We start from the raw sequence: 14,574 nt of genomic DNA, 5'->3' as shown, positions 1-14,574 counted from the left end.
CATCTGTGTGCAAAGGCACGTTTTTTAGCAGATGCACAGACATACAAACACATGCACACAAAGATCATCGCTGCTGTGTTTGAGAGGTTGTTAATGACTTCTCAGTGCATGTTCTCATCTAAATTAGCAGTATTAAAAATAAGAAGCATCTCTCTCTGACCTCATAGGTTTCATGTCTCTTTAGCACTTAAATGCAATGCTTGAGAAACCACACACACAAAACCAGCTCATGATATAGAAGGAACCTTGATGCCAAACCACTAAACTCTTCATCTCTTTTAAATGTAGCCAAAATGTCCCCATGCACCTGTTATTGTGATACATAATCTATATCACTTTATTTATTGCATTATGAAAGTGCATTACATTACAAAATATTTTGTGCATGTGACAATCACCAAGATAATTTGCATGTATTAGCATAAAGTATAGATTTTTTGATGCTGCTAATCTTTTGTTTCTGACATTGTCATGGTGAAACTATTTAGTTTATCTGGTATGTTGAACGAAAAATAAAAGAAAATAAAGAATGAGCCTTAGTTACATAAGAGACACATTATTTAAAAAATATGTTTTAATTAAAAAAATATATGGGTAAAGTCTAAATAACACTTGTGTAACAAGTAGGAACATTTTATAGTGTACTGTAAAAATCTTTGTTGTCAGGTAATCTAAACAGAAACTGTGTGTGGAAATATCTAAATGAACTGGTTTAATTTGAGACAAAAACATTATTTAATATCACTGAATCAACCAGAACAGTAAAAGTAGCTCCTTAAAGAGATAGTTCCCCCTGAAATTAAAAACTAAAATACTCACTCTCATGTCGTTCCAAACTCATTATACTTTTTTCAACTGGAGAGCACTTAAAATATATTTGGAAAACATTTCTGTCCATATAATAAAAGTCAATGGGGTCATAAATAAATGAAAAAAACATTCTAAGAATTTGTTTGTGTCCCACAGAATAAAGAAAGCAATGCAGGTTTGCTATGATATTATCGTGAGTAAATTATAAAATAATTGTCATTTTTGGGTAAACTGTCCTGTCACCACTTTTAATAATTTGTGTACTTGAACTGCATTTCACCAATTCAGTTTGACAGCGTTCTCTCAATCTTCAGAGATTACAGTTACAAAAGTTATAGTAGTGATTCTCATCCTGCTGGTCATCCTCTATCATCATATTTTCAGTCATTTATGAGAGAAGTAATGATGTATTGATTATGTATCATTTTGACAAGATCATTTTGACAAGTTGAGTAGGCACAACAAAACAAATGTTTAGACAGCTCCCTTTTCTCCAAGATAAAGCCACAATGCGAGTTTTGAGCTTCCTGAGAAAGCCTCTATAGTGTGGCATAGCAGTTCTGAGAGGTTTCTTCTTCAGACTTCTGGAGATTTGGCAAGTGTGACAAGATGCGAAAAGAATAAACCAAAAAATCTGTCATTTGTATGATTTGACCTCCGGTATGACAGCAGGTTGAGAAAAGAAAATGCTGAATAGTGTGTTTGATGAACAGACTTTGAATTTTGGATTATTTGAATAAGAAATAACAAAGTCAGTCATTAATTCGCAGATCCAAAATAAATGTAGAAATTTGCAGGGCATGCAGTTCTCTGAAAGAGGATGTTGTATCACACAGATAGTCAGATATGGAGGTATAAGGACTTTTAATAATCGCTGCGGTCAAGCTAAAAACTGTGGCCAATGACATCAACACCCACAGTCAAACACAAATAACCCAATTCTAAAGATACTTCACAAATCCTTCATCGGTGGCTTTTTGCAAATGCATTTATATTGTTTTGATGTCCATCAAATCCATAAAGTTTCCTTATAATTTTACTTTGCTAGTAATTAACACAAGTTCAGGTATATTTCAGTTTGTGACTCTGGAGCACAAAACATTCAAGGGTAGCATGGGTAAATTTGTGGCAAAAGCCAAATTGATAAATTTTTCTTTCATGCCAAAAATCATTGGGAAGTAAAGATCATGTTCCATAAATACATTTTGTACATTTCCTACCGTAAATATACCAAAACTTTTAATGTATACTTTTACTAATATTTTTTTTTTTTTTTTGGATTAGTAATTGCATTGCTGAGAACTTAATTTGGACAAATGTAAAGGTGATTTTCTCTGGGGGGTTTTTTCACCCTCAGATTGCAGATTTTCAAATAGTTATATGTCGGCCAAATATCGCCCTATCCTAACAAATCATACATCAATGGAAAGCTTATGTATTAAAAATATATATACAAATTACCCTTATGACTGGTTTTGTGGTACAGGGTCACATTTATGTCTAAGGTGTAAAATCCTAAATGGAGACTCAACCCCAAAATAAAATTCTGTCATATATTTCTGAAACTTTCTGAAGTTTCTTCAATATGTCTTCTCTTGTGTTTTGTTGAGAAAAGAAAGTTGAGGGTGAATAAATGATAAAATAATGTTTTTACTTTGGGGTGAACTATACTATTAAGTTTTACCCCCCCAAATCTGAGTGGAAAATCTGTTTAAAATCATGTCCACTCAACATGAGAGAAACACTAAAACCAGTAGCCTGATAAAAGCTGCTTATTTTACACAAAGTGGCCACCATTTTGATATCACACTACTGAATACTAGCTAAAATGACTTATTTTATTTCACCTGACGATGAAGAACTCAAAGCAAATGACTTCCTACACATTATCTCAAAAATCTATGTTTTGGTACAAAGTTCACCATATATGAAACATGCCAGAATAATGTAGTCACAGGGGCCTTAAGTGTGATGTTCTCCAGCTTCTCCTGCTCGCTACCTGCCTCCGCAATCTCATTCCTTGTTATCCGCGGAGCTCATGAGCCTTCAGCGAGCCAGCGTGCTAATTGCAGAAAATGCCAGTTGCAACACCTCCTAGATGTGGTGAGAGCTGCAAGAAATGATGGACCACGGTTCATAACGATCGTGATTTTGTTTCTTCGAACCCTGAACCTGTAGACCGCAGAAGTGTGAAGCCCTTATCATGTGAGCAAATTCTTGTCATGCATGGCAAACAAACTGCCGAGTACGTAGACTTAAATGTGCCGTCGCGCACGTACCGGTGAGGTGAGTTTGAACTGTTGTTCAAAGGATTGAGAATCACTTTCTACTGCCAAACAGAAGGAATGAAAGGGAGAACGGAGACAAATGGTCCGATTCCCAGCCTGAGTTTGGTGTGTGTGTGTGTGTGTGTGCACGTGTTCGAGGGGGAGTCGGAGGGGGGAGGTCAGGAAGCACATTTGTATGCATTTCCTCTCATAACAGGAAGTGCCTGACTGACAGCTTCCCCTTCACAATGGCTTCGCTTCTGCTTCCCGCCTCCAGTGCATTTTTCCCCTGGGGAGTTCCTCTAGAGGACAGAGACAGGGAGGATGAATGTCCATTTGTCACCATCTGCCCCTGCACCATCATCCGTGCGACCCACGCACCCCGAAATCTCCCCGCTCACGCTCCGTGTTTTATGAATCATTATGGTGAAGTCTCACAGTAGGGGTTGTATTGACAATAGACATGTTTACCCAACACAAATTCGACTTCCTTTCCAAACAGCTTATATTTAAATGTTAAAAGATGTTAGGAGATGCGTTTGTGCTCTGTTTCTTCTAAACTACATTGATAGTAACAAAATTGCATTAAGCACTGCTTTCAAAACCTTACTGAGCGTCACTTGCTGTAACAAAGAGAATGTTTTGAAGGTCATCAGCAGAAATATAATAAGAAGCAAAACCTGCGTGAAAAATGAAAACAAGAAAATCACTGAATAATGAGAAGAAAAGTGGAATAACAATTAGCGTAAGAGGAACAAAAGAATTTCAAGAAGATAAATTCTAAGAGGAGAAATTTGGAGAAGTTACACTTCGCGGAAGCAAAGGAATTTTTGAGAAGATGTTGGTGGAGAAGCAGAAAAATAAGACAGAGAGAGGGAGAGACAGATGAAAAAGTGAAAAAACACGCACAGCGTGTTTCTTGAGGAGACAGGCACAGAGGTAACGATCACAAGAGAAAGGTGGGAATCGTGGAGAGGAGAGCAAGGGGTGATGGGATACCCAGAGGGCCTCATTATTTTCTTGCTGTTAATTTTACTCAAACTGTTTTACACCTTTCCGTTGTTGATTGGAGAGACGCCTCTGTTGTCATGGGTGGCTGAATCAAGCTCTGTCTCCATGCCATCACACCATCATGAGGCAGAGATGAAAAGAAAGGTAACAGAAGCCTACAGAACGTGTGGTAACGTGTGGTGCCTGCATTTGCCAAGTCAGTTAGAGGGGTGAAAACCACATCTAGTGCATGCTGAGTGCCAATTAAAGTGCGTACTTTTGAATGAACTTCCAGAAAACGGATTTCTAATACAGAAGTAATGTGTGACAACTGTCCCCTTTTCTGCCGAGGAAAATCCCAAATTCTTCGCAATTGTTCTTTTTGCTCTTTGTAGGTTAAACCCTGAGCTCATATCAAAGTGAGTAATCATTTCCTTTTTGTCCCATTCAAATAAAAATGGAATAGAAGACATCAAAATGAACTATACACTACCATTCACATGTTTGGTTCACGTTTGAATGTTTTTGAAAGTAGTCTCTTATGCTCACAAAGGCTGCATTTATTTGATCAAACGATACTGTAAAAAGTGATATTGTGAAATATTATTACAGTTTTACATAACTGTTTTTATATGTATATTAAACGACTACTTAGATCTGAAACCCAATTTTTCTGCACCCATTAGTTATAAGCATCACATGATCCTTCACAAATCATTCTAATATGCTGATGTGGTCCTCAAGAAACATTATCAAAATAAGTCATCAGTCATGCTACTAAATATTTTTGTGAAGACTGAAACTGAAAGTTCAAAAGAACAGCATTTATTTAAAATGTACTTTTGTAAGATTAAAAATGTACACTAGTTTCCAAATACAACTGACTAAACATCATTTTATTTTAATATAATTATTACACAGATTCATCTCTCTCAAACGCGCCGGTAAGTGTATGCTGTGTATCCAGCAGTGTGAAAAATTAGACAGTAAGCATGCTCTTGTTAGCGATGCAGCTAGCACTTTTATGACACAGGAGGTCCTTTCATGTGACGTGCCCAGGAAAGTGTTTGAGTGGCTGGGGGGAAGAAAGCCAGGCTCCTCACACTGATGCCCTCTGTCTAAGCTTCTGGGCAGCCAGTCAACGCCAGGGAGGCCTGCTGGAGGTGCCTTGCTCTGTGCAAGTGTTTTCAGGAGGTGGGCTACGGAGCCAAAGTGGCCGCCCAGGGCGACTGAGGCCTTGTGCCCATAAGCATGGCGCCAGAAGCAGGGTGGGCCGTAGTGAAGCTGCCAATCTGGAAGAGGTGATATCAGCAAGGAAATGATGGAAGACGACAGTCGAGCCAAAGATTTTTGAGCATTCAACATTAAATGTTTGAAAACATTGATTCTTATGCACTGTGTAGGTTTAGGTTTTTACCATATATTTTTTAATTCAGTTTTAATTCAATTTTTTGCTTATCCTGCCTTGTTTTTATTAGCTAATCAGGCAAAATGTATAAACAAATGTTAACACATTAATAAAAAAGTATATGCTATTATATCAAAAATATTTTCATATAGACTACAGTTGAAAAGTAAATTTTTGATCAGAAACTGATAAATCTATTATTAATGTATCACAGTTTTTACACACACACACTCACACACACACACACACACAAAATATAAAGCATAATCAAATCAGCATATGGAAATAATTTTTGAAGACTCAAGTGCACTGAAGACTGGAAGCTGATTTTCACTGAAGCTGAACATTCAACAAATCACTGAAATAAATTATTATTATTTTGTAATAATTTTTAAATGCATATATTTTATATACATATATTCTGTTTTAATAAATTTTAATACATAATTCTTTAGTAATTTATTATTAGCATTGCCTTTTTCGAATTTGGTCACCCATAAAATGAAACTCTGCTACAAAAATGTGTTGCATTTGCATGAAAAGAGAGCAAACATCTCAAGAATGTCGAGCTTAAGGTAACACCATTGAAACAGTCTGTTGTTTATTTGGCTTCAGTATGGAAAGATTTCCTTAAAGAGGAAGTGAAAATATGCACAGCCCCAGCCATGTCTTCAACACATTAAGAGCTAGAGGGGAGAGAAAAAGCAAAAAAAAAAAAAAAAAACCTTATTAAGTCAAAGGCCATCCATTCTTGTCTTGTGATGTCTGTCTTCATGCTTCACTTGTAATACAAAGAAGCAAGTTGTTTGCCACAGCCCCAGATGAATGGCAGCAAGAGGACAAGAGTCAATGATAACCCCTGTGCCAGCTGTCGAACATGGCGCATACTCTATAAATACACAATTTATGATTGCATATTTTCAGCATAGCATCTTCTGATCAAAATCTCTATGGAGAATTTATGAGCTTATTCTTATCACTATGCAAGGCCACAGAAGGTTTTGGTATTGGTTTTCATTAAAGATGCTGACATACGGCTAAAGATGTGGTCATACCTCATATTATAAATAGTTAGAAGAATTTAAAATGTTAACATACTATATCTACTCCTAGTCTTGCAACACTGCAATCATGCAGATTGGAAGTTTACTTGAGCCAAGAGGTCAATCCCACAAAGCGTCTTGCATCTTAACATTCAAAGATACATAAGTAATGCAGTAGAGTAAGAAAAGCTTAATTTCAACCATATTTAAGGAAACTGGTCAAAAGGAAATACATATCCTTGTTTGTTTCTGTGCCCTGCCTTTCTTCTTTTCTATCCCAAGACCTGGAAATCTGTGGCATTGACTCTCATCAGGTGTCCTTCCTGTATCAATCTCTGATCTTGAAGTCTAGTTAAGGGGGAGTGAGAGAAAAGAGAGAGAGAAGGAGAAGAGAACGGCGATAACACCAAGACAGGATGCTCTCTGTGCAATCCGATAGCCTCGCCAAAAACATCCTGACCTCAGCCCCCCTCCTCCTCTCCTTTTTATCTTTGCTCATGATTAGAAACTCTAGTGTCTCGGAGCAATGAAAGTAGAAAATAGTGAAAAAAAGGACAATTCTGTCATTATAGACTCATGATTTTATCTGTGGATAAGAGAAGAATCTATATAATGGCAGTTAATAGTCACTTATTGTGCCAATCTCCCCCTAAAAAATAAATTGTGGGGGGGCTAAAATATAAGTCATTATCTTATATTTTGTTTCCCTAAGCAATGACTCTAAATCAAATATATTTTAAACATTAATGAGATCTAATATCACATATTCTCAGATGGACTACTTATGCTTTTTGTTGTTTTTAGAGCTTGACATATATGAATTGTCACTGTATGCAAAGACCTGCATAAAGTCATATAAGAAAAATGTCCTTTCTGGATGAACTATTCCTTCAAGCAAGCTTAAATTCACCAATACAACTTGGATTTTTCATACACACAAACCTTTGAAATCCGTACATGTTAATGTTATTTTAAACTCAGAAGCAAATTCATTATGATGCCTCGTTAATCTCAAAACTTGTTGGTTTTTCAAAATAAATAGAAACAGAGAACAGAGAAGTTTCTGGTTTGAGAAGTACCTTGACTCATTCTTTCAGCGTTTGGCATGAGTGCCCACATGCATGTGAGCCTCTGGTTTCCTCAAGGGGGAGGACTTACTCAACCCACAAGTACTGAATGACTAATGTCACTGTGCCCCCTCCGTCTGCTCCGGCTGACACGCCCATTACTTTCCTCACCGCTTTTTTCTTTCTTTTTCCTCCACTTCTCCTCGGGCCCTCACACTATCTTCAATAATTGATCAACCCACCCAAGGTCCAGACAGCAGCCATTAACTGCAGCAGTATGGTCTTACTCAGTCATATCAACTGTTAGCCAAGTCCTTTTCCCAAAATCACATCTTTTTTTTCTCCAGACCAGACTGAGGAACTACGAATGTCTGTTTCTGTGACAGAGTGTCATCCTGTGAAAGGATGTGAGGACTCTGGTTGACTGTTCAGAGAGTCACGTTACGATATACTGCAAGCACGTGCAGAAGGGGGTGCGGTGGGTGCTTTAGCATCTGCCCCTTTTCCCCTTGATGCCCAAAGTGCCCTTTTGTCGAGACTATTTATTTATTTGTTTTTTATTTATTTATTATTAAACACCCTTTTGTGAAGGCCTGTCCAATCTTACTATTAGTAAAATTAATGAATAATAATTTAGCCGTAAATAAAATGATCCACACGATGACCTTTCACCTGACGATCCCTCAATTTCAGACACCTTGAGTAATTTAATATTTTTGTTCAATATCTTCCAATTGACAATTGCATGATTTATAACGGGTAATTTTTATTTTATTTTTTTATCACAGAATAAGGCAGGAAATATATTGCATAGTTTCTATACTAAATTATATGTCAATCAGTACTGCATTATTCATATAGTTTATTCATTTTTATACCTGGAGATAACTTGAAAAACACAAATAAACCATATATTTTTTGCAATAGTGTGTTTATTGTCTTCAAGTTTGATCAGTAAAAATGTTTCTGCTTTTTATCCAGCTCAGATACAGCATTTGCCGGATGCTTTCGTCCATTTTAGGGATGTCCTGCACATCATAAGTTATTACTTCTATGAGTCTGTTTTGGACTTTCTGCGTGAGAGCGCCCTCCGGCTTCGAGTATGAATGAATGAAACATACACTGGATAAGAGTGTTTAGCGCTCCTGATACTCACATCTCCTCATTTTGGATATGAATAAAACTTAAAACTCTCATGTAAAGACTATCAATACTGTCTCTTTTAATTTAAATCTAGAAACCTTTCCGTGAACACACATTTTATTTAATTAAATATTCATTAAATAATAAAAATGCAGCTAATACAGTTGTACACACAGCAATAAAAACAAAGGTGTATGTTCTCTTTTGTTCTTGCTGTTTGATTGATTAGAGTATAAAGTGTGTCGAGGGGTCTTGTCTTTGTTATCTGACTAAAAAAACTTTCCTACTTTGAACTATTATTATTAGAGTATTTATTGAAAAAATTGCCTTAAACCAATTATCACTACACTGGTAAAACAGGCTTATACTGAATTTCTCACCCTCCGAATTATACTTATCATATTGAATTAATAAATAAACTGAATTAATAAATTTAGAACAGGATTAGAAGAGAATCCCATTTTAAATAATTTAAAAAAAATAATAATATTTTTTCGACAACAACACAGTAGTGTTTACCATAACAAAATCACCATAACCTGTAAAATCAATAATAATACTAATACTAATAATACTATCTATAATATAATTCAGTTTGTAATTCCACAGTAATTAAGAGGTGCAAAATGTATTTAACTTTTAAAATTAGAATGGTCTTTTCTGTTCTGTGTTTCTTTTTAAAAAACTGTGTCATGGCATTTGCTGCTATTAATACAGGAGCATCCGTTTCGATACATGTATCAGCAAGGAGCACAGCCCTATTTAAAGCTGTGTTCCATATGTCCCTTATATACTTTTGAGCACCTGCCCCTCCAAAATTCTCTGCATGGCCCTGCGATGCAAAGTGAAAAACCTCAAACTAGTCATGGTTACTTTCTGTCAAACTGCTTTCCAGGTTTTCTACTTGTTTTCCATAAGAAGTCAAATGTAAATGGTCAAACCTAAACAACATTTATTGATCTTGCAGTAAAACAAGTGTCTATGTAACTGGAACCAATACGATCAATACAACTACAGTATCTGCTATGCATAATATCTGCCAGTTTTTGTGTGTTCCCGACTTGATTCTGCTTCAGGGCCAGAGAAATGGAGATACAAATGATTTCCTTATATTTGAATTTGAATGCATTAACAGATTTTTTTTAAAGCCAAATTAATATATATATATATTTTATTATCTTAGTGTCTAAACTAGTCAAAGCTGAGAGCCAAGTTGAAAAGGAAAACTACTAGCTAAGACAGGAGGGCCCCTCGAGGGCCATCTTCTACCTCTGTGTTGACTCCACCTAAAGCCCTGAAGCATGTGGCATCATTCCACCATTGCCATCTCTGTGTGTTTGTGTTCTCCACCCACCCTGCCCCTTCTAAAGTAATATTCCACAGCCATAAGCAAGAGTTGGCGGCATGCGAGGACGCCAACAATTAGCCTGCGCACACCACCTACTTGGTCTATTTTGGTTTGAAATTACCCATCAAACTTCTGTGAAGGAAGTAGTCTAGAGGTGGTTTTTGTTCTCCTTCTGGTCAATGTGACTCACCTGTCTGTTACGTTCATCCATAATCCGTGTGATCTGAATCTTTTTCCTCCCCATTGTCCCCGTCTTTTCGTTTCTCTCTTGCTCTAATGAACTTTATTCTTTTGTCCCTCTGTTTTGGCTCGCTTTTTCTTCAAACCGGGCTTTCTTCTCTCGACTTCCTCCGCTCAATTCAAAGATTCCAGTAGCTGTACCTGCAAAAGGCAGAGAGAGAAAGGCATTAAGTCAGATGAAAAATGGCAAAACCGCAGCGTTAAAAAACAGGGGAAGGCAGAGTCTGAGCCACATGGGACAGCAAATAAAGACAAAAGAATCTGCAGACGATCCGAGGCAGCGCTGTTTTCTGCCATCAATATCATGCAAATCAGATTCTCGCGCTTCGGCTGCGACTATGAGGGTAGACAGCACTGTCATGCTCTCTCTACAGTCACAGAGAATTTGACAGTGTTTTGGAAGTGCCACTAACTTAACAGCTCTAATCATTTGCAGTGTAAATTTTACTGTCGCCCGAATGACAAGCAGCACCACTTTCCTAAACAACGCTGGTGTAACATTGCACAGAGTTGTCACTAGCGCGCCGAACGAACACATTGGAATTGCCCTTTTAGCTGAAAATGCGTGTGGATGCAACCAAACTGTGGCTGATGATGAGATGAGGCTTTACCATCCAATAGATCAGAAGAAGAACCTGAATGGAAACGTGGGCCATCCTTATTTAACCCTCTCTAGAATATGATCCCGTTGTCACGTCGCGGCTTTGCTCGGCTCTCCGTCTCTCAGGGAAAAAGGTATGCGGGGCCTTTATCAGGCCCTCCTGCTGAGCTCTTTCTGCTTTTGAAAGGCTGCCCTCACCCAAGAAGCTAACCCAGGCTTTCTATAAAGTGCTCACAGCTCAGATCCACACAGCACGATCACAGAACACACGTGTGTGCGTGCCGGTGTTTGTGTGCATGTGCGCACCTCTTTGGTGCTGTAAAGTAGGCCAACCCGATTCATCTCTGGGAGGAGCGGCAGAAGTGTTGTTGTGTTTTATTCTGACAGTAGAGGTGATAACGCCCCTCATTATGCAAATGAGTGTCCCATTATTTAAGCTTGCTGTAATGCAGTAAAGCTGTCAGTGGTGTCACGTTAAAAGCCCTCCATTGCTTTCTCTTTATTCTCCAGCTCTTTTTCTTCTTTCTGAACCAGATTTCACCTGCCAGAGCGCGCAAGGAACATTGATGTAGATCCACCTAAAGGATACGCTGCGCTTCTCACGTCTATCCGCACTGCCATGCTGCTCTATTTTATTAATAATCAAGTGCTTATGGGTGGAGTAGGGGTTTTAAAGCTTTCCAGAGACGTTTTCATGTTATTCGAGTTAAACCGCAAGCAAACTCTAATTTCATTGGCTCAGTTCCATCTTCATTTCATACAGTGTGGCTAATTTCCCAAATTCCGCACTGATTTGTTGGATTCCCTGTGCCGTTGAAATATAGTTGTTAAATACAAAGTTTCACCGCCATAAATACAACCTTGTGCTGATATGGATATGATTTATTTTTCTTTGTCTCTAATAATAGCTGTGAATAAGTTACACTCTATTAGCATACAAACAATAGCTGTTAGCTGGACCGTTAGCGAGCACGTCTCAACGTGTAAGTGGCGAAATCCGAAGGGGCTTGATGATTGTTTAGAGGACCAATGTAAAAGACATAAAACAAGAAGCAAAACAACTCAACTACAAGCTGGTGATAATGACTGGACACCCGTGTAAATATTTACTCATCGTGCAGCAAGCAGACCTGGCGTCACAGAGTGCGGTTTCACTGCTCACATTTGAAAGCTGATTAAGTAGTTAACTCAATCAAAACAGGGTCAATGGCTGCGACTCAAAGAGAAGCTTCCTCATTGATAATGACAGGTCTGTAATCCCTGATTCAACCATGCCAGAGTCTCAACGTGGACCTTACATAATTTTAAACAGCTTTTAATGGGATTCATCTGGAGACTGACTCGTGTTTACAGTGGCACCAACAACTGAAATGAATGAAAGTATGAATGTTATAGCATTAGATAACAAATTATTAAACCTGTAGACATGTAAAGAAAACCTGATTTAACTTTTTAAAATATTTTTTATTTATTTACTTACTTATTCTTTCAGTGACCTCGCATTACCTATGGACATTAAGATAGATGCGTAGTTACAGTGGGTAAAATAAGTATTGAACACGTCACCATTTTTCTTAGTACATATATTTCTAAAGGTGCTGTTGACATAACATTTTCACCAGATTTAACACCCCAAGTAATCCATACATACAAAGAAAACAAAACAAACATGTTCAGGAATCAACTGATGTGTAACAAAATGGAACGATGCCGGGAAAAATGATTGAACACATGAATAAAGGGAGGAGCAAATAGGCAAGGAAAGCCAAGACACCAGCTGAAATCTATCAGTAAGTAGAAAGCAAACCTGCCACTAGTCAGTGGATATTAATATTAGTTGGTTCAGTCCCAACACCTACAGTACCAGGATGATGAAGATGAAACAAGTGGACATTCCAGCAAGACAATGATCCAAAACACAGCCAAGGAAACTCTTGATTGGTTTCAGAAAAAGAGAATAAAGCTGCTAGAATGGCCCAGCCAGTCATCTGAGAATCCAACAGAAAATAAGAACTAAAGATTAGAGTTCATAGAAGATGCTCACAGAACCTTCCAGACTTGAAGACTGTGTTGAAGAATGTGCCAAAATCACCCCTGAGCAATGCATGTGACTAGTTTCTCCATTCAGGAGGCGTCTTGAAGCAGTCATTACCAACAAAAGCTTTTGTACAAATTTTGTCTTTTTTTATCTAAAGCATATAAAGATATCCATTCATTTTAAGTGTGACTTAAGAGTAAATGTTTTTTTTTTTTTTTTTTGGGAGGGAATGGGATGATTTGAGGCACCAGTTATCCTTCCCTCACCTGGTTCAACTTCAGCACAACCTCTCATTCTCCCTTCACCCTGTACACCCCGGCCACCCCACCTCCCCCATCTTCTCTCTTTCCGTCATCCCCTCCTTTACATGTACACACGCTCACACTCATCTGCTTTCAGATTACCACAGATGAGTACAATCCAATTTACACCAGTAAAGCCGAACTACAGCAGACAAGCTGTGGTTGATCAGCAGCCAGAGGCGCTTTAGATATAAAAACGGTCCTGTCGCCGCCACACAAGCACTCAAGTACAATATATGGCTGAATATGTCTGTTCTTGATGCGTAAGAGTGACTGACCCCTGATGAAATCAAGGGAACAAAGACTGTGTGCGCGTTTGAGATTAAATATATATGAGTGTGAGAGGGTTTTAGGTTTAGTATGTGCAATTATGCCAGAAAGGGAGAAAAGAGTAAGGCGGAGAGGGACTACTAACAGGCTTTCTCTGCCATGATAAGCCAATTCACTAATCCATAGCCAAAGCATATGGGGAGCGAAAGAGAGAGAGAGAGAGAGAGAGAGAGAGAGAGACAAGTGCCAAAAAGATCCCTCCCCTGAAAGTGAACATCAGGACAGACTTGGCTTAGTGTGATAGACAGAAGAAAGCCTGGAAGAGGGGTCACCACCAAAGGGCTGAAGGGTCACAGAAGGATGCTACAGGACAGAGAGAGAAAGATAACACAAGTTAACCCACAACCTTTCTCATTTGATATATTGGGCTCAAACGCGTACAAAGAGCAAATCCAAGCGAAAAGAGAAACCCAAAGGAGAACGAGAGAGATGTGAGCAGGTCTCTCTAGAGGAAAAGGAGGAGAATCTGCCGTCCACCCTCCCATCTGTTAACCATGCCGCTCTTCCCCTGCCACAGAGCACAAGGGTGGTGGGGGAACGAGGAGAAATCGTGGGTAGAAAGGAGAAAGAGGTGGGGGCGCCGACACTGGGATGTAATGAGGTGCTGTGTGTTTTTCTCTCTTTCGTTCTGTCTCTCTCTCTGCCTTTAAGAAATGGAACTATAAGGGCAATGAGTACGTTGATAAACAGGCATGATTCTGGGTCGGCTCCATCCCTAGTGTTCCACCAGAAAAGAAAAAAATGTTTCGAAAGCGCACAATTTTACTGTCAAAGTCCTAATAAAGTGAATATGACTTCTTCATGCTCACCGATATAATTTTGTTTTAGATGAAAAAAAAGATACAAAGCAATTTTTTGATTCTCTAAGGGGTCTCTGGCTGAGAATGAAAAAATTAATAAGATGCAAATGCCATGAATATATTTGTAAAAAAGTACAGAGACTATATCTGATAATGAAACACTTGTTTTGATGAGATACACAACTCT

General features: G+C 38.2%; 1 protein-coding gene across 11 annotated transcripts in view; it reads right to left on the bottom strand.

Annotated features, from left to right (window-relative positions):
- Positions 1–14,574, bottom strand: part of mef2cb (myocyte enhancer factor 2cb) — a 71,570-nt gene that overhangs the window by 30,404 nt on the left and 26,592 nt on the right. For all 11 annotated transcript variants that reach the window (XM_052556504.1, XM_052556513.1, XM_052556512.1 and 8 more), the window contains one exon: positions 10,267–10,457. In XM_052556504.1, coding sequence (XP_052412464.1) covers positions 10,267–10,320 — 54 coding nt within the window. In that variant the 5' untranslated portion in view covers positions 10,321–10,457. The remainder of the gene's footprint in view (positions 1–10,266; positions 10,458–14,574) is intronic.

This window comes from Carassius gibelio, chromosome B5, assembly GCF_023724105.1.
Source record: "Carassius gibelio isolate Cgi1373 ecotype wild population from Czech Republic chromosome B5, carGib1.2-hapl.c, whole genome shotgun sequence".
Taxonomy (NCBI): domain Eukaryota; kingdom Metazoa; phylum Chordata; class Actinopteri; order Cypriniformes; family Cyprinidae; genus Carassius; species Carassius gibelio.
This window is presented reverse-complemented; position numbering and strand designations above follow the sequence as displayed.